This window comes from Hippocampus bargibanti, linkage group LG05, assembly GCF_051943395.1.
Source record: "Hippocampus bargibanti isolate YZ-2025 linkage group LG05, ASM5194339v1, whole genome shotgun sequence".
Classification (NCBI taxonomy): domain Eukaryota; kingdom Metazoa; phylum Chordata; class Actinopteri; order Syngnathiformes; family Syngnathidae; genus Hippocampus; species Hippocampus bargibanti.
The window spans coordinates 29,022,943-29,047,086 of record NC_142738.1 but is presented as its reverse complement, the minus strand read 5'-3'; the positions used below and the strand labels follow the sequence as shown (position 1 = coordinate 29,047,086).

Genomic DNA, 24,144 nt, shown 5'->3' with positions numbered 1-24,144 from the left:
TCTGTGCATCCAAACAATTGCCCGTTCCACACCTGTCATCTCAAGAATTGTAGTATTATTTTTTTTTAATTAATTTCGCAAATTGCAATCTGACAGCAATCCACAAGGTAGCGCTGTTTTCTCAATACTCAATACACTTGAATTGTTAATCATCAAGGTCAAAAGAGATTGTGGTTTAGGTAGTCAGCAGTGACGTGCAGTCAGGGGAGGCAGTTGAGGCTGTGCCTCACCTGTCATCATGGAAATATCAAATGACAAAATAAATAAATTAAACAGTTATATTTATTTAGTGATTTGTACTTTCACGTTCTTTTCCATTTAACGTCACAATTTTTGGATTTTTTTTCAAAATCGCTGAATTTTCACATTTATCGTTCAAATACTAAGTGGAGACGAGCGGTGAGGCAGCAGCCGGCTGAGCCTCACCATGGATTGCGCAATCACTATGCTAATTGTGCTGGCTTGCTGAGACCGCATTGCTGGCCCTCTGCATTCTGCTATATAAGTGTTCAAAGGCTTTTAGTATATGAACTAAATTCCTACAGTTTAGCTGGTGTATGTAATGTACAGTCACTGTAGATTATAAACACTGTACTACAGTGTTTATTTTATTTTTATCAACACTGTATGCATAGGTGAGGCACACAGTTCTCCTGCCTCATGACAGGGGGCGCTGGTGATTAGAGATTCTTCTTGTGACTCCTCCGCTGCAGAATAATAGAATTAGCGACAGTAAGCTACAGTAGATGTTGGGGTAATTCGCCATACAAACATCGCTCTGTAATCTTTGTTTACATTTTGGACTTCCTGATACGTCATATCCTGCCTTCCCTTACATCAGTGTGTGTGTGTGCGCGCGCACATACACACACACACGCGCACGCGCGGCCACTTTTCAACAAAATATCAGAATGTATTATTTAAAATAACTTTGTGATAGTACTCACCGTTAACATGGATGGTTTTCCGTTCCTCGTGTTTGGTAAAAATCCAGGAAAACAATCGGAATGAAATTCAATTTGCCGGTCCAGAGGCGAAGTTACTGCTAGCTAGCCTGCACACGGCTCATAAGCTTCCACACTTGCTATCTGCAATCTACTTCTCGCAGAAGTATGTCGATATGTATGTCGATATGTGGTATTGTTTCATTGCAAATTAGAATCAGAACATTTTGTCTCCTCTAATGCTCCGGTGCATTCAGGCTGAAGTGCACAAGTTGGGCTCATTTAAAGGGGCGTTTACCTGTTTCAACATGACGGCCACTATCATCCAATCAACATGGCGCTTTCGGCCATTCTAGGTCAGTGTCATCCAATCAAAATTGCACTTTCCGCCAACTGCAGCCCCAACGGGAAATGAACGACGAAAAAAACGACAATATGTATTATAATATGTAATATTTATCGGCGAGCCATATGCAATCATCAAAAGCGCCATATATGGCTCGCGACCCATAGGTTCCCGACCCCTGCCTTACATGATGTCGCATTTATATTATGTCACATCCTATCGCACAACACCACAGGGGCCATTGTGCTTTTTTTGCACCTGTAATGGGCAGCATCTTCACAGCCCCGCTTTGTTCAGCGGAAGGTCGGTGCTGTTGGACGGTCTGCGGCTGGATGGATACATGGCTTGAGGAGCCCGCGATAAGAAGGAGCGCCGATGCGTATGTGGAACTGTCGCGGCTAGGAATTGAAGCAGATTTATGTGGGACAGGAGATGTGAGACAATCTCTTCGTCAATGGATGCTACAGCTGCGTGTTTGCTTTCAACATTTAGCTTGTAGTCGACGCGCACATTCCATCATGATGTCCCTGATCCACTGGTGAAGAGACGCTTTGATCCTCTCCTCTTTCATGTGGAACTGCTTTGTGTAAAAGAGGGTACAGAAAAGTGCTTCAGAATGAATGACCCTCTGTGTCTTTGTGTTGTCATGTTATTTGTTATTTAGTTTTTATTTGTTCTTTTGACTTCAAGACGGCGCGGCGAGAGTGGCTGCCTTTCCAGCAGCTCATGTATTTTGTTTTTCTACTTTCATTCCTTTGCTGCTGTGAAATGTAAATTTCTCCACTGAGAGACTAATAAAGGCAAATCCAATCCAATCCAATCGCGTCACACATTGTGCGCCATATAAATGCTCTCCCTTTCTAGCTTGGCGCTCTCTCTTCTCTCTGCCTTCCTCCTTCGCTGACCTCCCACAATGTCTCCGCTGTCTTCAAGATTAAACCAACTTTCTGTACAACACCTAGCTTCCTGATGATTTAACCATCCTCTGCCGTCAACGCCCGTAGAAGCAATGAACCAAGGACGAACGATCAAAATAAACCCGTCAGTAAACAGTTAGCAAGTTAAGTGCAACCATCCAGTAGTTTTTTTTGTGTTGCTTGGCCTTATTTTCAGAATGGTGAATTACATATCTTAATTGAAAGAATTTTCTAAACTGGACTTTCAATCGAAGCAGGAGATAATAATTAAAGGAAGACCAATACCTGACTGTATAGCTCACAAACGGTGAGGGATGAATGTAAATCTCCTGGACAGCTTCTCAGCTTTTTGGCAAAGAAGGATCTGATTGAAACTATTCCTGAAGCGACAAAGTCGCTCCAGTTCGTGCTCACTGTTCCAGCTACTACAGCATCAGTGGAGCGGTGATTCTCAGCACAAAAGACTGAAAACATACAGTCGGAACAGGACTGATCAAGGGCGACTTTCTTCATTGCAGAGAGGCTTGGACTTCATTTATAAGTAAACGTAACACAATAATAACGTTTTTTTAATTCTTTTTTTTCTATGCTACAGTTTGTATACAGTATATAAAGAATGCTGACATGACATTTTAAACAAAACACGTTAACTGTTGCCGATCAAATGGTGAATAAGCTACTTTGTGGAGTTCATATATTTGTAAATCTACTGTGATGACGTCAGTGCCTCACCAGCCATGATCCTCACCGCACGTCACTGGTAGTCAGTTGCTTTTTGGGGTGGGTATAAGTTTGGTTTTGGAAACTACATTACCCAGGCTGTTAAGACACTGTACACCAACTGTATCTCCTCAATACTGCTTAAATATGGTACATCCCCTCGCTTCAACGTCTCCCGTGGCATCTGTCAAGGTTGTCCTATTTCTCCCTATTTATTCTTACTTTCAGCACAAATTTTATCACTCTTGGTCACTGAACGCGAGGTCCAAGGTATTGGCAGATGTCACCACACTCTTCCTGAAAAAATCTGAGCAAATTCCAAAGGCCATAGCTCTGGTTAAACAGTTTTCCAAAGTGTCAGGTCTCTCGCTAAATATAAATAAATGTGAGTTGTTAGCTGTGAAGTCATGTAATGAGTCTATGCTATACAACATACCTGTAAAAAGTCAAGTGACGTACCTAGGTGTTGTCATTGCCAAAGAAGACGAAGAGCGTTGTCATCTGAACCTCGATCCAATAATTGATAAAACCAAGAAGCGGTTTAATCACTGCTTACATGGGGATCTATCACTAAACGGAAGAATACTGCTAGCAAAAAGTGAGAAAATCTCTGGGTTTGTATATCTTACAATGGCTTTAAATGCGGATCCAAGTACATGTAAGACAATGGACAAAATTATAACTTTGTATGGAAAAATCAAACCCATTATATAAGAAACTCAGTCATACCCAGGACGCTAATGGAGGGTGGCCTAAATTTTTTGGACTTTACTTCTCTAAACTATACGTTTAAGATTAACTGGCTGCGTAATTATCTGTGTAGCCCTGATGCAATCTGGAATTTCATTCCAAAATCCATGTTTTCCCGACTTGGTGGTCTTTCTTGTTGAAATGTAATTATAAGGTTGAAAAATTGCCTGTTAACCTATCAAAGTTCCATCAACAAGTTTTATTAGCCTGGTGCCTAATGTATAACCATTCTTTCTCTCCACATTCATGTATGATCTGGAATAACTGTCATATTTTGTACAAAAACAAATCACTGTTCTTGTCGAGATGGATTGACTTGGGTATCGTTTATGTAAAGCAACTTTTTAACACAAACAATAATTTAATGAACTATGCTGAGTTTCTCAATACGCATCAAATCCTTGTGACTTCTACGTCACTGACTTTGCCATCTTTATGGATGCCATCCCAAGTGGTGTCATGTTCACCTGTTAAAGGGTCACTCCGCTACTCATGACAGACCGCCGCCAATTCCAGTGACAGAAACCGCCATGGGGAAACTGTTTCTCATCAATTGCTTGAAATCAGAACCGTGCAATTAGACATTTGTTTCAAAAATCTTTTGTGACGGTTCCCTACATTGTTCATCACTGGAGAACGTATGTCCCAAATATCCAATAGGAAAGGTTTTGGACCCTCCCATATACATTTTTCATCACAAACAAACAAAGAGAAATAACCTACAAACTTTTGCAGCGATGCTATCCTGTTAAGCATAAGATACGGTCCTTACAGGATATATCCTGTACATTTTGTGAAGCTGAGCCTGAAACTGCAACTCACCTCTTCTGGGCTTGTCCCGGAACTACTCGCTTCTGGAAACACTTTGTCAAATATGTTCAACGTAAACTCACGTCTCCGTTCATATTTCACTACAAAGACATGCTGTTTGGATATTGCAACAAGACCAACGATAAATATTTTATTATTATTTCATTAGTTTTTCTTGCCAAACATCATATTCATAAATCTAAATTTTGTGGGAGGAAACCCCTATTTGTAATATTTCAAAATGAACAAACTATAATCAGAAAACAATTCAACCATCTGCCGACCCAAACTCTATTAAAACACATGATTTGTTGATGAAATATGGCATAGGATTATGTGCTTGCCGAATCATCTGCTGTTCCCCCCCTCTCCTTTTTGTCAATTTCACTATGTTGTGCAGACTCAGTGAAATGTTAAAACCCCTGGCACCCCCCACCCCCGCTTTTTCTCTCTCTCTCTTCTATTTTTTACATTTCTCCTCTTTTTCATTTTTGTATCATGATTATCTGTCAGGAACTTTTATTTCCTGTGCGATCAGGTATTGTCTCTTACGCGAGTATGTCACCTAATGTATGTTGCCAACTGTTTACAAAATGTTAATTATGCGGAAAGATTTGTTTCCTCCCACATTCTGAAAACATGTATGGCAGGTTTATTGAAGACTCCAAATTGTCCAGAGGCGTGAGTGTGATTCTGAATGGTTGTTCATTTCTGTGTGCCCTGCTGTCAACTGGTTCAGGGTGTCCCCATCCTTGTGGCTAATGACGGCTGGGATAGGTTCCAGCACCCCCATGACTCTAATGAGAATAAAGGGGTCTGGAAAATATATTTATTTATTTACTTGTTTATGTGTTTATTTATTTCCGTATTTATTCATACAATATAATGCTATTATAGATTGGTGGACACAATTACATTACTGTATTTGTTATTCATTGTTCATTTTCTCATTTGAAAAGGTTGGAGGGCACACTAATGTGTCCTGGCACACTTTGTCGATGAGAAGTTTTCTTCAGCTGTCATCTGTACGGCTGAAGAAAACTTCTCATCGATGGACCACTCCTGTACGACTGAGAGCTTACACAGACGTATTGCTGGCACACTTTGGTAATCACTGCTGTTGCAGATGTGAATGATAAGGCTCCCGTGGCAATGGTTAGATTTTTGTTTAGCCAACTTTGTGAAATTTGTTCAAGAAAACACACAGTTGTGAGAAAAGAGTTGTGTGTGTGTGTGTGTGTGTGTGTGTGTGTGTGTGTGTGTGTGTGTGTGTGTGTGTGTGCATGTGCGTGTTCGTGTTCGTGTTCGTGTGCGTGTGCGTGTGCGTGTGCGTGTGCGTGTGTGTGTGTGCGTGTGTGTGTGTGTGTGTTTTTTTTCCCACCCCCTCTAAGAGTAAAAGCGATCGAGCAACACACTTCTCTTTATCTGTGATTACATTCCCCTATGCTGTCTGCTTGTCTGTGGGTGCTACATGCCAAACAATTCCTTGCACCAAGGTTAAGATGGCCATGAAGGCAACCGATTCAGTATTTCAGATCACTATCCACCCACCCCCTTTCTATTTCAGCTTACAATAAGTCAACTTTGCTCCCTGTTATTAAATAATTACACACGCACACTCAAAAACAGTGTTTTGTAAGTTATTATAAACCTAAAAAGTCCGGACCACTTCCCGTCCTTATTTACAAACTGCGAATAGTAATGCTGGATTAGTGGCAGGCTGTATGCTAATGCAATAAAATTTGCAAACATAACTGAAGTAAGCCTCAAATGAAAATGCTTTCAAATCCGGGTTGAAATGTTGTAGCTTTCCCACAATTATGGTTAATTTCATTTCTCATGTGTTCTCTAAAATCTTGTTCTTGCACTGTTGTCTTTTTGAGTAATTTTAGCAACATGTTTTCACTTCTCTACTTTGTTTTTAAATGTTTAAAATGTATTTTTTTGTGTGTGGGTGTTGTCCCCCCCCCCCTTCTTTTAAATAAACGCTTAATCCACTAAAATGCAGCAATCGATAATTGCTGTCATCCTCTTTAAGTCTTGCGCGGTGGTCACTTGTAATATTCCTTTGGCTGCATCTTCACAAATGCAACGCTGCAGAACGGACAAAGGGATGTCAAGAAGCAACCTGTCTGGACAAAACAACCCACCTGGTCATTTCAACAATTTAGTCTCACAGTCCTCGTAACAGCATTTTTCTCTGCTGCATTCTTGACCCCTATCTGTCTGTGTGTCATCAGATGCGCCAAATCATTCCTTGCTAGCATGTCAAGAAAACTCAGAGGGACAATTATTATTTAGGATTATAATTCGGAAGTCAACTCTGCTCAATTTACGTACATGAAAATTGTGTAAAAGAGAGTAGACCGATAAACATTTATTTCCTTGCTTCCACTTTACTTCAAGACTGTTTGAAAAGGGATGGCGACCCTCTAAGTCAGGGGTCGGGAACATTTTTGACGAAGAGAACCATAAAAGTAAAATATTTAGAAATGTTTTTCAGTGAGAGACACACACACACACACACACACACGCATACACACACACACACACACACACACACACACACACATGCAGACACACACATGCACACGCACGCACGTGATTTCAATGAAATGTCACGACATACAGTAAAGTCTCGTTATATCGATATTCAAGGGAGTCCGAAAAAATATCGATATAACCGGGACTATCGATATATCCGACCCTGTTTGCATGTAATTTTCTCCGTGCGTGCATAGAAATAGTATCGATATAACCGGGACTATCGATACATCCGATATCGATATAACGAGACTTTACTGTATTTAAAATCACTTTGTGATAACACTCACCATTAATTAATATGAATAGTTTTCCGTTCCTCATGATTGTGCAGACAGACAGATTACTGCACTCAGACACCTGCAACGCTGTGCTTCTGTTTTTCAATGAAAAGATCCACCAGCACCTCGGCTCCTCTGTATCCCTCCCCTCCCCCAACCTTCCTACTCCCCATCAACTGCTATCCTCTTTTGAACTCCCTCATCCCTCATTAATTTCTGTCTTCATCACCTAGTCCAAGAATTCCACCTGTCAGCTGGACCCCCTCCCTACTATCATCAAATCTTGTCAACCCTCTCTCCTCCCGTTTATTTCAGCTATTATGCACTCCTCATTATCCACTGGAATTGTTCCTGTCCCAATCAAAACTGCAGCTGTAACACCAATTTTGGAAAAACTTGGCTCAGATCCCAACAATTTCAATAACCTACGTCCAAAATCTCGTCTTCCATTTATCGCTAAAATTCTCAAAAAAAACTGTTGCGTCTCAGCTCCACTCTCACCTGACTCACAATAACCTCTATGAACAATTCCAGTCTGGTTTCCGTCCCCGCCACAGCACTTAATCAGCCCTCATAAAAATCACTAATGATCTTCTCATAGCAGCAGACACCGGTTCCCTCTCTATTCTCATCCTTCTTGATCTATCTGCAGCATTTGACACCATTTCTCAGCCCATCCTGCTCAACCGACTTTCCACTCTAGGCGTCACACACACTCCACTTAGCTGGTTTCACTCTTACCTCACTGCCCCCTCACAGTTTATCCAAATTAACTCATTCACTTCACGGTGCTCTCCTCTATCTTCTGGTGTGCACCAAGGGTCTGTTCTGGGGCCCCTTCTCTTTATTACATACCTTCTTCCCCTTGGTGATATCTTCCGCAATTTTGGTATTCACTTTCACTGCTTCGCGGATGACACCCAACTCTACCTCTCCAGTAAACCCGACGGCTCTCTTCCACCTGCATCCCTTACACTTTGCCTCTCAGAAATTAAATCCTGGTTTTCTCATAACTTTCTCAAACTAAAAAGTGAAAAAAAAACTGAACTTCTCCATGTCAGTACTAAATCCACCCTTCACAAAGCAAACAGTTTCTCTCTCACCATCAACCGTATCCCCTGCCCTTCAGGTCGAGAGCCTGGGTGTCATCCTCGATAGCACACTATCTTTTCACTCCCATATAAATAACATAACTCGGTCTGCATATTTCCACCTCCGTAATATCAATCGTCTCTGTCCCTCTCTCACCCCTCACAACACTGCTATCCTCCTCCACAGTCGCATCACATCCCGTATGGATTATTGTAATTCACTTCTTCTCGGGGTCAATCAAAAATTTCTACATAAACTCCAACTAGTCCTAAATTCCTGAGCCTAAAAACCCCTCCTTTCACGACATCACTCCTGTCCTCCAGCAGCTTAACTGGCTCCCTGTTAAACTTCGTATTGATTTCAAGATACTTCTGTTTACATTTAAAGCCATCCATAACGTTGCCCCCATCTGTCTGACCTACTTCAAATCTCCGTTCCCTCTCGAGGCCTCAGATCCTCTTCCTCCCTCCATCTCTGTATGCCCTCTGCCCGTCTCACCACGATGGGGTGCAGAGCTTTCAGCCACTCCGCTCCCAAACTCTGGAAATCACTTCCACCCAACATCCGTAACATTGACTCCCTTCCTACTTTCAAATCTCACCTCAAAACCCACCTGTTTAAACTTGCTTTCATGGTCGAGTTTAATCTGCTGTTTTATTATTGTTTTATTCATTGTTTTACGTACTGTTTTTATTGTAAAGTGTCCTTGGGTGTTCAGAAAGGCGCTTGTAAATTAAAGGGCAACCGACGTCACTTTTTTGTTTTTTAACTGACATCAGAAAAACGTTTTATAGCATCTAAAATACCCAAAACACGCAGTATGATATTTTTATTCAAATGCAAAACACCAATAAAAATGACTTAAAGTGTCCAAAATCTGCAAAAAATTGAGCTGCGAATTGGGCATTTTCAGAAAGTCCCGCCCCCAGTTGGTGACGTCACGCCAAGACGTCTTACATTGCTGGAGAATCCAAACAATGGCTTCAGATTCGGAGAATATGCTTTCTTGTTACACATCCAGTTATGAATATGATTCAAATAGTTCTGAATAGGAAAGCATACATGTTTGCAATTGATTAAATAATTATATGCGCCATTTTGAGGCAACATTGAGGGGAGATGTCTCACCCAAAAAAAGAGGCACAAAATGGCGACCTCCAGTGACCACCTCCACTTCCACAGGCTGATAAATTCCTTATATGGAGCTTGGATGCCCTCTTTTGTCGGCTTTTGGGTGCAACACGGTTCTCAGACCAAACATGGACAGCAAAATCCATTGACGTTGATGAAGGACTGCTACAATGTCTTTTTTCGGTCAGGGGGCAGTCCTTTCATGACGTCACATACGGACTCGTCACCAACTCAAAAACAAGACTTCCTGAATATTCAGAGCGAGCCTTAAAACGTAAAATATAGCTATATGCGGTGGAATCTTATTAAAATACGCCCAGTAGAAGTCATTTGAAGCCATTTTACAAATTATGGAAACAACTTGTCCGGAGACGTCGGTTCTCCTTTACATGTATTATTAGAATTATAATAATAATAATAATAATAATAATAATAATAATATTATTATTATTATTATTATTAGCTTGCACGCTTGCTTTCTGCTGTCTCTCACAGAAGTATATTGATGCTAACGTTAGCATGGGGTTTGTCAAAAGGCCACTGATATTCAACTGTTTCATTGCAAATTAGAATCACGGCAGGACCTTTTCTCTCCACAAAGGCGAATTATTCGGTCCATTCAACCTGAAATGAACGTTGAACCTGAACACTCTTCATTTTTTTACTTGTCAGGCTTATTGAAAAGGGGGTGTTTACCTGTTTCGACGTCAACGGCCATAGGTCAGTATCATCCAATCAAAATTGCGCTTTCCGCCCAAACAGGAAATGAAGAGCAGAAAAGTGAGGATATGTTCGTATTTAGTTTTATCGGCGAGCCAGATGTAATTATCAAAAGAGCCATATATGGCTCGCGAGTCATAGGACCCCAACACCTGCTCTCTAAGTGCTGGCCAGTCGCCTTCATCGGTCCTCCGCTTTTGCTCTCTGTGGGCTTGCATTCCTTTCAAGTAAAAACACCATATTGGTCTGTGGTGAAAGGTCAGAGGCAGCCACACTTTATACGCTTGCCTAAAAACCAGCACTCACATTTGCAACTGATATGCAATGCAATTGGTTCCATTCAAAATATGCTAAATTAATTCCAACCATTCAATCTCTTGATTAGTGTTCCACTTGCCTGCACTTCGTCCACTACATGTGGCTGTTCTAATTTCTTTCTGCCTTTCTTGCTAGCAAATGATTTTAGTATGGACAACACATTGTGAATGAGACCGTTTAGAACACAGGTGTTAAAGTCAAGGCTCGGGGAGTCGATCTGGTCCACCACATCAGTTTATGTGACCCGTGAAAGCAAATCAAACCTGTCTGGACCAAAAATGAAATCATCATATGTAATCCACAATGATAGTCGTTATTCTTGATTTTTCATATTTTAAAACTAGTTACTGGTATTCAGCAAATTGTTGGGCGCCATGTATGTAATATGTGAAGGTGATTATATGTAAGTACAATGTGGCCAACAACAAAAGTGAGTTTGACACCTAGTTTAGACAAAAAAGACGAACCAGATCTTGCCATAACCATAGTTTTTGCTTTTACTTTTATTTGTGCAAAGCAGAAATTCAAGGGGGTCATTCTTTCTATGCTGCAGTGGTTAAACTTCAACCATTTTCAGCTTAGTTAATGATTCATCACCACTATAATCACAGAGAATCAAAATCTTAGTGATTTAACATTGCAAAAAGTGATTATGTTGCTTTCATTCTGTTTCTATTGGCCCAAAATGAACCTGAATCTGCACATATGCTACGTTCAGGAAAAAAACACATGGACATTTTTGCATCAACAATATACAATTACCAAGCAACTTTGAGAAAAAAAGTGCAGGGAAAATATATAAAAAATTCAAAATAACATTGTGATAAAAGAGACATGGACCATTCATTTTAAAATAAGCACAGTAGTTAAGACTTTTGCCTCAATAGTCCTGAACTTTTAAAACATTTGGGGTGGAAGTTTAGGTTTGGTCCAAACTTAAAACTGAAAGGTGGCAGTTGCCCGAGATAAAGGACTAAATTTTTTTCTCAGTGTGGTTTGTTCAATTCAAGACAAATTCAAATAATTGAGAGGACTTGGTGTGACTTCATGATGTTCAGGATTTATGGCACTGAGTTCATTCGTAGGTCCTTGACCAAATAAACATGAGCCTCAACAAGGCCTGCTTTAAGACAGATCATTTCATTCAGAATTGTAATAACTGTCCAACATTTGTCCATGCAAGGGAAAGAGTTCTTTATGACTATGAGGATATGAAAGGTCATGTCAAACAAATAAAAAAAACAACACACATTAAAGTAAACGTAACTACAGAATAAAATCTGGCTCATACTTGCACATGTTAAAACAACCCAAATGATTTTTTTAGTCTAATGGACAATATTTTGATGTACACATGGTCCTGTTGCATCTCCAAATTATGTAACACACAACTTAAAAAAAGGATAACTGACAGGTATACTTAAAAATACATACATGCAAAATAAAACAAGTCAAATGAATCCCAGTTTAATACTAAATTACTTTTTTGTCCTTCTCCTCCAGTCCTTTGAGATCAAAAGTGCTACACTGGGCATTCTAAGACTTCTGGATGGTTGAAGCATCAGGCAAATGGCATATACAGTAGATGGGAAACGTTTATAACAACACTATGAGGTAATACCAATGGTACCCTTCACTGGATCACATTTTGGGGGTTTCCAAAATCAGACTAAGCGACCCCAAAGTAGAATGTTGAGTGGAATCAGCACTAAACACATTTGTTGGGGACCACCACCCAGTGTTAGCTTATTGCAGTTGCCAACGACACCATTTTACACGATATTTGGCGAGTCAAATGTTGCACAATTAGTTGTTGACAACAAGCAGATTTGGAAAAGTGAAGTACCTGTACAGTGATACCTCAGTTTAGGAACGCTTTCGCTCACAAACTTTTCATCTTACGAACATTACGTAAGCATATAATCTTGGCTGGCGAACTAGTTTTCGGCGGACGTACACAAAACCACACGGTCGAACAGCACTACAGTGGCTGGCGGACTAGTTTTCGTCACCCCATTTCTTTGAGTGCAGACGTGGTTGGTTATAGAGTGTACTTATGCTATTATGGGACCGAAAAAGACCCCACCACAGGCTAGTGTTAAGCCGAAGAAGACACAAAAGAAAATTCCGGTTGAACAGAGGGAGATCATCGAAAACCACGAACGAAGTGTGCGTTTGTGCGACTTAGCGTCCGAGTACTACGCTAAGTCGACCATTGCTACATGTGGCTAAGGGTGTTTCTGTGTTGTCCAAGCAACGGTCTCAGGCAATAGAAGAGGTTGAAAAACTGTTGATTTGGATTAACGAAAAGCAGCGAGCAGGGAACATTATGAGTGAGGGTATTATTGCCGAGAAAGCATAGCAACTTCACTCAGATATCAAGAGGCAACTACATCAACGACCATCACAAAGGTAAATAAAACGACTTTATTATACAGTAGTTTATTTCTTTAATTACAATACAATAGCACATTTTTATACTTAAAATAATGTATATTTTGTGTAGTTTTAAGGCTTATTTAGTAGAAAATTATGTTTATGGGGACCTGGGAACGGATATTCTCATTTTTAACGGTTTCTTATGGGAAATAAATGTTCGGCAGATGAACTTTTCGCCTTACACACACTTTCCGGGAACCAATTAAGTTTGTGAGCTGAGGTATCACTGTATGTTCAATATTAAATAAATCATGACTTACTAGTGTTATGCTTATACGTATACCATATTTTTCACACTATAATGCACAACTAAAACATTTAATTATCCCAAAAGCTGACAGTGTGACCCCCTGTAAATACGGTGCGCCTTGCAATCTCTTTCTATTCCCCATTGAGTTGATTCCCTGTTAGTGTTTCAATGCCATTTACATTTAGTGGTGATTACAAGCAGGAACCAATTGTAACCTAAACGGGTTCGAGTCGCCACTAATTCACATTTGCATTTGCTAACACACACTCAAACAAGCTTACAGCTACTTTGTGAGCTCTGCACTGCCAACAAAGAAACAAAATAAATTCTCTTTATAACTGAAATCTTTCCTTTATTGTTTTGGAATGCCATTTGTTTTGATAAATCTTTTCCTTGATGTTTTGGAATGCCATTTGTATTGATATGTTTCACATCCGTGTTTGTGACCAATTCTCATTGTTTTCGCTGGAGCGATTGTGAAGGCTCTATACAAGTAAAGCTGTCTTGTGTCCCTTTAGCGTAATGGATGCACAGAACAATGATAAAGTGTGCCTTATACGTGAAAAAAAAGTTTAGAAATAGGCCATCCATTGAAATGCTGAAAATACAGCACATTGTACAACAGAAGAAAATTACATTCAGTGTTTGAACGCTACGCTAACAAAATGACTTGACTTCTCTGAGAAGTCCAGTATACTGTCTTGGTATCAGCATGATATCGGATGGTATCGGGCGGTCGAATGCAGAGCAACTACAAGAATCTTTTGAGGTAATTTCGCAGGTTTTGTCAAAGCGGCATCAAGTAGAAAGCATTTCAACTGTTAACGTAAAATATTTAATTACAGCGGATGCCCACTGATGAAGAGGATTAATTAGAATGAACATCCAAACTGCATTCCCCAAGAGGAGCAGTGGGTTTATTTTGATTTCATTGACACTTCTCGCAGGCATTAGCAATCGTGCAAAACAATATAATTCTGTTTTGTTTTTTTTCCCATGTCAAAAACAGAAAATTGCACAAATGTAATGACACAGCGGATAATTGGAATGTGTTTTTTCTTTAGCCATACCGTACACTATATACTACCATATACTGACAGGGTATAAACATTTATGCTGTGCATGATTTATTTACCACAGAACTGTAAATAATGTACACCAAATGAAAATAGAGCGTAAAGCAATAATGCAAAAAAAAAATGGAATTATGTCATTCTGCTCAACTGTCACTACTGGCATTTGGACTCAACCAAGTTGGCACCTCAAGTAGACCAAGCTGTGTGCAGAGGCATGTTAGAGTCAGTGTGCTGTTACATACGATAATAAAAAAAATACAGTATAATCTACGGTTTCACATTGATGATTTGAATTGCATCATTCACATACACAACACAATCCCTTTCACTGGCGTAAAAATCGCGACGACACCTAAAACTGCATTGATATCATAATAATCCCACCAGCAAGACGATCCATTCGTAACAGAGAAGGACAGGTTAGTGGTAATTTGGGTTTATATATAATATACATATTCGGATGCTTAAGTAAGTAGAAATCTACCACAACTAATTCAATTTTGACTCTTTCCCTCAGAAGGAGCAATACAGTGATACATTGATGCAATGTTAATGCGTCCAATCTATCTTCAACCTAAATCCATTTTCAACCTGCTTCAGTCATGGCATATGTTAGTTAGATTCACAGAGCAATGCACAAGCAGATAGCCTGCACGAGATTATCTGTCGACGAGCAGTTGAGACTTTAGGGGGAAGACGTGCACCCGCAGTTGTGATTCGATTTGGCACCACCGTCACCAACAGCAACCAGCACATACTCTTGTGGCAGAATGTAAGTAAAGCACGTAAGCTGCATCGGGTAGCATGACCTCGCACAGCTCAAAAGGTGGGCCAATCTTCTTGCTGCGTTAGACAGCCCACAATTTCTTCTGCTGGAAGTAGGCATCAAATCTGTCCAGAGCGTACTCCTATGAGGTACAAAAGGTAGAACATTTGCAGAAAACACAGATTAGGTGTCAGGGCACATCATTCACTAGGCATTTTTAATTCAAGTACTGTACATGCATTGTAAAAGTTGCATGATTTCAGTCAGTCTGGACGAGTGATTCTTAATCTGGGTTCAATAGAATCTGATGAGATTGATGGCCCTAAAGGACAACCGACGTCACTTTTTTGTTTTTTAACTCACACCAGAAAAACGTTTTATAGCATCTAAAATACCCAAAACACGCAGTATGATATTTTTTGTCAAATGCAAAACACCAATAAAAATGACTTAAAGTGTCCAAAATCTGCAAAAAATTGAGCTACGAATTGGGCATTTTCAGAACGTCCCGCCCCCAGTTCATGACGTCACGCCAAGACGTCTTGCATTGCTAGTGAATCAAAACAATGGCTTCAGATTCGGAGAATATGCTTTCTTGTTACACATCCAGTTATGAATATGATTCAAATAGTTCTGAAGAGGAAAGCATACATGTTTGCAATCGATTAAAGAATTTATTTGTGGCATTTTGAGGCAACATTGGGGGAGAATCTCTCACCCAAAAAAAGAGGCACAAAATGGCGACATCCTGTGGCCACCTCCGTTTACACAGGCTGATAAATTCCTTATATGGCGCTTGGACGCCCTCTTCTGGCCTTCTGGCGGCTTTTGGGTGCTACACGAGGTCCCCAGACCAAACAAGTACAGCAAAATACATTGACGCGATGGAAGGACCGCTACAATGAAATGTGTTTTTTCCTTTTATTGTTCAATATCGAACATGAATATTACCATGGACTGTTTCAAAGTGTTTGACAAAATATATAAGTTTTTCACATTATTGTAAATCTGCTGTTGCAAATAAGATCAGTTTGCAAAATAAAAAAAATCCATAAACGTCTTGTTTTTTGGGGGAATACATATTCATATTATCAGCTCCCGGGAGATACTTTTTAGTCGAACTCGGTCTATTTGCGTCCATGGCGCATGTGCCTCATTCATCCCAGACCAACCAACCAACCAATCATTGAAAAATGACATTGATGACAGTTTATATATATATATCTCAGTGACGTGCGGTGAGGTTCATGGCTGGTGAGGCACTGACGTCATCACAGTCAGATTTACAAACATATGAACTCTACAGAGTAGTCTATTCACCGTTTGATTGGCAACAATTAACGTGTTTTGTTTAAAATGCCATGTCAGCATTCTTTATATAAACTGTAGCATAGAAAAAAATAATAAAAAAAAAACGTGATTATCGTGTTACCTTTACTAATAAATGAAGTCCATGCACCGCTCCTTCTGAAGAAAGGCATCAATAACTTTCAGTTATTGATGTAACAGTTTTAAAAGTCTCTCTATTTCTTTCAATTTAGACATGTAATCCTCCGTTCTGAAAATAAGGCCAAGCAACACGAAAAACTGACTGGATGGTTGCACTTGCTAACTGTTTACTGTAGCTTGCTCTCACTAATTCTGTTATTCTACAGCCAAGGAGGTGCAAGAAGAATCTTTAATCACCAGCGCCCCCTGTCATGAGGCAGGAGAACTGTGTGCCTCACCCATGCACACAGTTTTGATAAAAATACAATAAAATAAACTGTAGTACAGTGTTTATAATTTAAAGTGACTGTACATTATATACACCAGCTAAACTGTAGAAATTTAGTTCATATACTAAAAGTGTTTGAACACTTTAATAGCGATATGCAGAGGGAAGCAATGTGGTCTCACTGCAGAGCAAGCCAGCACAGGTAGCATAGTCATTGCGCAATACATGGTGAGGCTCAGCTGGCTGCTGCCTCACCGCTCGTCTCTACTTAGTATTTGAACGGTAAATGTGAAAATTCAGCGATTTTAAAAACAAATTCAAAAACGGAGAAGTTAAATGGAAAAGAACTTTAAAGTACAAATTACTAAATAAATATAACTGTTTAATTTATTTTGTCATTCGATATTTCCATGATGACAGGTGAGGCACGACCTCACCTGCCTCCCCTGACTGCACGTCCCTAATATATATATATATATATATATATATATATATATATATATATACATATATATATATACACATACTTGTTTCGTGAGGGTTGCTTGTCCAATCAGTGCTGTGGGATATTTAATTTGCTCAGTCGTCGTCGTGTGACTGTCGTGACAGTTGTCGTGTTTCTTTTAGATTCTTTTTTTAAAGACAGTGATACCTCCGCTGACAAACATTTTAGCTCACTTTTCGCCTCACAAACATTAAATTTGCGAGCATATAAGTCTCGGCTGAGGAACTAGTTTTCGGCGGACGAACACAAAACCACAGGGTTGAACAGCACCACAGTGGCTGGCAGACTAGTTTTCGTCACCCCCTTTCTTTGCGTGCGGGCGTGATTTGTTATCAAGTGTACTTTTGCTATTATGGGACTGAAATGACCCCACTACAGGCGAGTGTTAAGAAGACACTAAAGAAAATTACGATCGAGCAGAAGAAGATCATTCAAAAACACGAACGAGGTGTGCGTTTGTGTGACTTAGCGTCCCAGTACCACTACGCTAAGTCTACCATTTACCATCCTTAAGAAGAAGGAAACTATTCAGGGTGCGTGTGTGGCTAAGAGTGTTTCCTCTCAGGCAGTAGAAGAGGTTGAAAAACTTCAGTTGATTTTAGATTAACGAAAAGCAGCTAGGGGACAGCGTGAATGAGGGTATTATCACTGAGAAAGCACGGCAACTTCACTCGGATAACATCAAGAGGCAACCTGGAAGTTCGTCGTCTATTGACAACTCCCATCATAAAGGTATAAATAAAACTACTTTATTATAAAGTACAGTCTAATTATTTAATTACAATACAATACAACATTTATTATACATAAAATAAGGTATATTTTGTGTAGTTTTACAAAAATTCTAATTCAAACGCAGTGTGTAGAAGTGCAAACACTTCAAGAGTTTTTGACATGTCGGTTGACATGACAATCTGACCTGACCTATGCTGACAAGTTCTTTCCAAAACATATGAACTGCTCCAACTCTGCAGGGCAATCGGGCTTACTGTTTAGTTTTCGGATTCATGTTGATTTGCCTTTTTTAACCCTATCATGCACCCTGTAACCTGATAACGTAATTGTTTTTCAGCATTTTTGGCCACAACTTTCTTCAAGGAGGAGACTGTGCTGAGCTCAACTTGAGCCTTTTCGGCAGCATGAATATGCCAGTACTGTTTTTAAATGGGAGGAATGTCGGTGCCATTTGGCTATCATTGCTGGACAGCTCTGGGGCCATTGTGCTTTTTTGCGCCTGTAATGGGCAGCATCTTCACAGCCCCACTTTGTTCAGCGGAAAGGTCGGTGCTGTTGGACAGTCTGCGGCTGGATGGATGCATGGCTTGAGGAGCCCGCAATAAGGAGGAGCGTCAGTGCAGAACGCCGATGCGTATGTGGAACTATCGCGGCTTGGAATTGAAGCGGCTTCATGTGGGACAGGAGATGTGAGACAATCTTTTCATCAATGGATGCTACAGCTGCATGTTTGCTTTCAACATTTAGCTTGTAGGCGACGTGCACATTCCACCATGATGTCCCTGATCCACTGCTGAAATGGATGCTTTGATCCTCTCCTCTTTCATCTAGAACTGTTTCATGTCAACACAAAGAGGGTACAGCAAGTCCTGAAGAATGAATGACTCGCTGTGTCTTTGTGTTGTCATGTTATTTGTTATTTCGTGTTTTTTCGTTTTTTTTTTTACTTCAAGACGGCGCCGCGAGAGTGGCTGCCTTTCCAGCAGCTTCTGTATTTTGTATTTCTTCTTTCATTCCTTTCATAACTTTGCTGCTGTGAAATGTAAATTTCTCTACTGCGAGACGAATAAATGCAAATCCAATCCAATCCAATAACATAAGCAGTCCACTCTCATAACCGCTCCCCGTGAAAGGGTTATCATCGAACTGAATAATAGGGTTAAAGTACTGCATTTCCCTGTGTATAAGGCGCACCTGGTGTATTTTCACATTTTCCCACATATAAGGCACACCGGATTATAAGGTGCACCTTCAATGAATGATAAATATAATGTATAAATATATAAAAGTTTTCCAAATATAAGGCACACCAATTTATAAGGTGCTACAGTAGAGAACAGGGTGATGCACTACTTCTTCCACGTGGGAAAGTAGAGTCGGTGGCTGCTGACAGTAGTTGCAAGACGTGTTGTGGCTAAATATTACTTGACATAGGCGAGGGGTCATCTTTTGAACAAAAATCAAGGTTTTTGGGTGCGCCTTAGTAATTTCATCACTCACCAGATATCCAAACTTGATGGTCGATAGACGGGCCTGGATGATCGACCACAAGCCCCAAAAGAAGTGGGATGCAAGTGAAAATCTGTTTTTCGAAGCAAAGCACACAGACACTTGTCTCCGATTTTTCTTTACTTTTCTATCAATTGTTTTACCGTGTCAAATGTCATGCTGATTTTACTTACCTGTTGACCTCCGTGTAGAGCTCCTCCTTCATTTTCATTTGGTCCTCCTTACTTAGAGTGCCAAATCCTTCATGGGATGCGCGCAGGTAATTTTCAATGAAGTTGAGCTGCTCAAATATGGCCCAAGGTAGCTAAGGTCAGTATTTGACCTGGAAAGCACCAATGTGTGCAATGAAAAAAAAAGTTCATTATGCCGTAGCCCACATACCTGCTGATCCTTGCAAGGGTAAGCTTGAGTGTTCACTTTGAAGAAGGGAAACTCGTCACAGTTGTAGTCATACATCCACTCACAAAAATGGTTGCCAATATCAAATCCCCTGCAACAATTGAAAAATAGATTTCCCATGATTTATGTTCCCACAAAATGACAATATGTACCCAACGTTGCTGCTGTGAAATCTAAATTTCTCCACTGAGAGAATAATAAATGTAAATCGAATCCAATGGTGATAAACATTCACATATGGAGACAGCGGATCTGACATTATGTTGGTTTTCATTTGGCTTTAACATGTAGCAATGTCTTGGAGCAAATGCTCAATAAAGTGGTGTGATTCCCAGAGATAAGCTGTTACTGAACCCAAAAAGAGTGCCGCGTCCAGCTGAAGTGTGTTTTCATGCACTTTTGTCCACTTGAGGATATCATTAGATCTTGTTTTTCAAGTAGGTTCACTTCTTTGTTGTTAGGCTCTCTGCACTGAAGCTCTGCATGTGGCCTGTAGTTCTTCACACCAAGAGAAACCCAACAGCCACAAACTGCTACATTGAACAGCCAACTAAAAAAAGGATGTCTGCTTTTGAAATGATGTTATGTTGATGTCACTTTTATTTCACTGTTGCTGAGAAGTGTGTGTGCGTGTGTGCGTGTGTGTGTGTGTGTGCGTGTGTGCGTGTGTGTGTGTGTGTGCGTGTGTGTAAGAAAGTCAAAATAAAATATATATTTTTTAACTTTCTTTTTACATTTTATACATTTGTATTTAGTAGGTCACATGGTGGCAGCATATTGGGAGCCTTAAAAGGGGCTGTGCAAGGGTATGATGGGAAGTGGTGCTTGGGGTTTGAACAAAAGACTGTGAGAGAAAAATGAAAGCTTTGTTCTTTACTGTGAGTCGAGGTCAATGTAAGCTATAGGTGTTGCTGTGCTATGCAGTGCATTCTGAAAAAAAAAAAAAAGAAACAGAAGCTATATGATGAAAATGCTCTCAAGACACTCAACTGTCGCCGTTTTAAACACAGCATGGCAAAGCATAAAGCACCATCATTGCGTTCTTTATGTGTCCACATTGCATGGTTGCTTTCACTGGCCCGGCAAATCTGGTTACATAACAAACACAGAGTATTTCCACATTGCAAACTGTGAGTGACCATGAATTATGACTGCTGGGAGGATGTATTGATTCCATCCAGGCTGCGTGCCAGGTGGTGTTGTTTTCCCTTTCCTTTGCCCCATCAATCTAAATTTGTGCTGAGCATCTAGGTTATGTACGGGTTTCAAGTGTTCTGTTTCTCTATCATCATGCACATGTTCCCATGCACAGCAAGTTCATTATCGGAGGGGGTCAAATAAAAGAGAATGATAGTGATGAAAGTTACATAAATGTTCAGGTTTTCAAACTGGATTTGGAAACATATAGACATTTAAAATCAGATAGAGAAAATTATCTTCAGAATTTGAGAGACTCCTAACTTTCTAGGACATAAGTGTGTGTATGTGTATGTATGGGGGGTCACTTTTGCTGATTTCAAATTTTAAAAGTGATTTGTTTAACTGTTTCAGGTATAGTAGTTACTAGAGTGGACAGCTATTCAAATGTTATTTTCTATCATGTTAATGAATCTTATTTTTTCATGCTTCAATGCTAATAATAACACCACTAAAAACATACATCTTCATGGAGGTTAGCATTATTTGTGCATGAAAGGGTGAAGAAAATTTGTGTTGCAAAAGCACTGTTGCTGTGCAGAACCAACAATGACCGTACTCGGGGACCATAAAAAGAAATTTCACTATGAGTAAAATAATATGTACAATAAAATGTTTGTTTTACAACTGCACACTTGAATGGCTTGTCCATACACTTAGTGAGACGTGTGCAAGCATACCTGTGGTTATAGCTGCTGTACTCAAAGTCAATGAGCATTAACTTCTGTTTGTCCGACTGATGGTGGTCTTTTAGGAGCAAGATGTTTCCTAAAGCAACAAATCCTGTTTATTACCCTTAGGGTTGATTTTACAGTGTTTGTATTACAAAAAGCGACGATATCCGCATGATGTTACCTTCTTGACAATCGTTGTGGCAAAACACCACTGGAGAGTGGGTGGATTCCAACAGAGACCTGAACATAGATGGAAAACAGGCAGGTCAGCAGTGCACTTCACAAAACCTGTATTTTGAGGTTCACTTGATGGTGATTATTATTGACTATTTTTTTGCAGATTGGCAACAAACACAATCAGTGTCTTATACGTTATCTGTGCAGAGGGAACTGTGACATAATCCGTGGACGTCATCAAGTTAATCACCCATTCATTAACATAATCAGCTTTAATATTGCCGGTGCGCCAGCAACCAGTGTGTTGTTTTATCACCTGGTGGCATTCAGTTCCACATTCCCACGACAACAATGTTCTTGATGTTACTTTCAATTTTGTTGGCAGCTGGCAACATATGCCAAACGGAAAACACCTTCACAAACTTAGATTTTAGATTATGACTATTAGAATAAGAACAACATACTTGAGCCAATGCATCTCCTGCAGTAGGTTGTAGCTGAGCAAGTGGTTGAAATGCCGCAAGTGAGACTCCCGGGTGAAGTTCAGCCTCATGACTTGGCTTAAGTACCTGATGACGAATACAGAGAAACACAAAGACGCATTCACTCCACGTGTCAATTATCCAGTCAATGCAATGCTGAAACAGGCCACAGCAATCCCTCTGTATATTGGCAAGTCGATACACTGGAAGTGGATATTAAATAAAGGAATCAGGAATCATTTTGAGCTTTTGAGTCTTAATGTTTAGGTGAGTGGCAAGACAGAGGTGATAGGATAACAAGAAAGCCTTTCTCAAGAAAGTTCTGTGACCCAGCCCGTGTCTGCTATTGGCATTTCTAAGTTATTGTCACTGAATCTAAATGATGTATTCTCATTTATTTTGTCTCAATGACAACTGCATGAGTTTTATTTTTTCCCTTTCAACACCTGGAATATGTAGCAAATATTTAGTCGCAGCAAATAAAATTGCAATCTATGCAGCTTTTAGTCAGTTAGTTTAATGAGATTAAGATTGTTTGCGGTGTGTAACCTGAAAGGAAAAAGCAGTAATATGAGTACTACATGACGACCTTGACGTCATGTCATAAAGCCCCGTTTTGAAATTTTCCACAGGAAAAAGTGGAACAGGGCGATGGACTTTGTCACGACATATTGGCAATAATCATGCAACGTCATCTTTGTAAACAGCTACCAGACAAACTTTGGCTCGGTTCAAATGTTGCTATGGGATGATATCGATGGAAGTTATAGGATTCTAGATTTGTTATCTTTGAAAATGGAGAATGGGGACTTTACAATGGTGTAAACGTAGAGCAGTCTTTGTTGACACCAAATAAACAAACAACCTGACCTTACACATGAAGAGGAAGCAGGATGTGTTATTGGGGGATTTTTTTTTTCTACCAGCCAAATTGCTCAGTAATTTTAGGACTTGTAGGAAACCTACTGGGTAGGGTAGAAGCATAGCCTTTGCCTAAAATAGATCGAGAAAATACACATTCACTTTGGTTACAACAGTCATGTGGTAACAAATCCTCGAAAATGAGCTTCTGAATAAATTCACCTGGAAAATCCAAACTGTCTTGAATGCGGTCATTCCTATTAAAACCAAAACTACTTGATGCCAAGATGAACTACAAAAGTAATGTGCAGCGTATATGGAGAAAAACTAACTATTGAGTTAATTTTGACCAGTGCAGACAAATATCAAATGTGTTTTGCAATTTGATCAAAGAGTTCGTCAAAACGAAACCACCCAATAATACACAAACTCATAAATATCCCAAATAGCAACAGAACTCCTCTCAACACATACATGCAAAGAACGTTCATGCTGATTTCATGAAACATCATGCAACATTTCAAATCAGCCAGGTACAATTCAATAACGATTACAGAATTTGATATAGTGAATCGAAAAACTGTCATGTATTTGGTTCATAAGTTGAAAACACCAATTAGCTGTCTTGAGTCCAATTACATCTGACATTGGAAATTTGCATGTTTGAATGGCCATAACGTGGGGTCCCTCAAAGGTCAGTCCTTGGACCCATTTTATTTCTTATAATAATAATAATAATCATCATCATCATCATCATCATCATCATAATCATCATCATACATTT

The 24,144-nt window shown here is 39.8% G+C and overlaps 1 protein-coding gene across 3 annotated transcripts in view; it reads right to left on the bottom strand.

The window, feature by feature from the left end:
• Nucleotides 1–11,053: 11,053 nt before the first annotated feature.
• The window catches only part of chka (choline kinase alpha), a 34,418-nt gene continuing 21,327 nt past the window's right edge, over nucleotides 11,054–24,144 (bottom strand). For all 3 annotated transcript variants that reach the window (XM_088997625.1, XM_088997623.1, XM_088997624.1), the window contains 7 exons: nucleotides 22,482–22,586; nucleotides 22,022–22,080; nucleotides 21,847–21,934; nucleotides 19,952–20,060; nucleotides 19,744–19,850; nucleotides 19,562–19,643; nucleotides 11,054–15,246 (listed from right to left, as the gene is read on the bottom strand). In XM_088997625.1, the coding sequence (XP_088853751.1) occupies nucleotides 15,187–15,246; nucleotides 19,562–19,643; nucleotides 19,744–19,850; nucleotides 19,952–20,060; nucleotides 21,847–21,934; nucleotides 22,022–22,080; nucleotides 22,482–22,586 (610 nt within the window). In that variant the 3' untranslated portion in view covers nucleotides 11,054–15,186. The remainder of the gene's footprint in view (nucleotides 15,247–19,561; nucleotides 19,644–19,743; nucleotides 19,851–19,951; nucleotides 20,061–21,846; nucleotides 21,935–22,021; nucleotides 22,081–22,481; nucleotides 22,587–24,144) is intronic.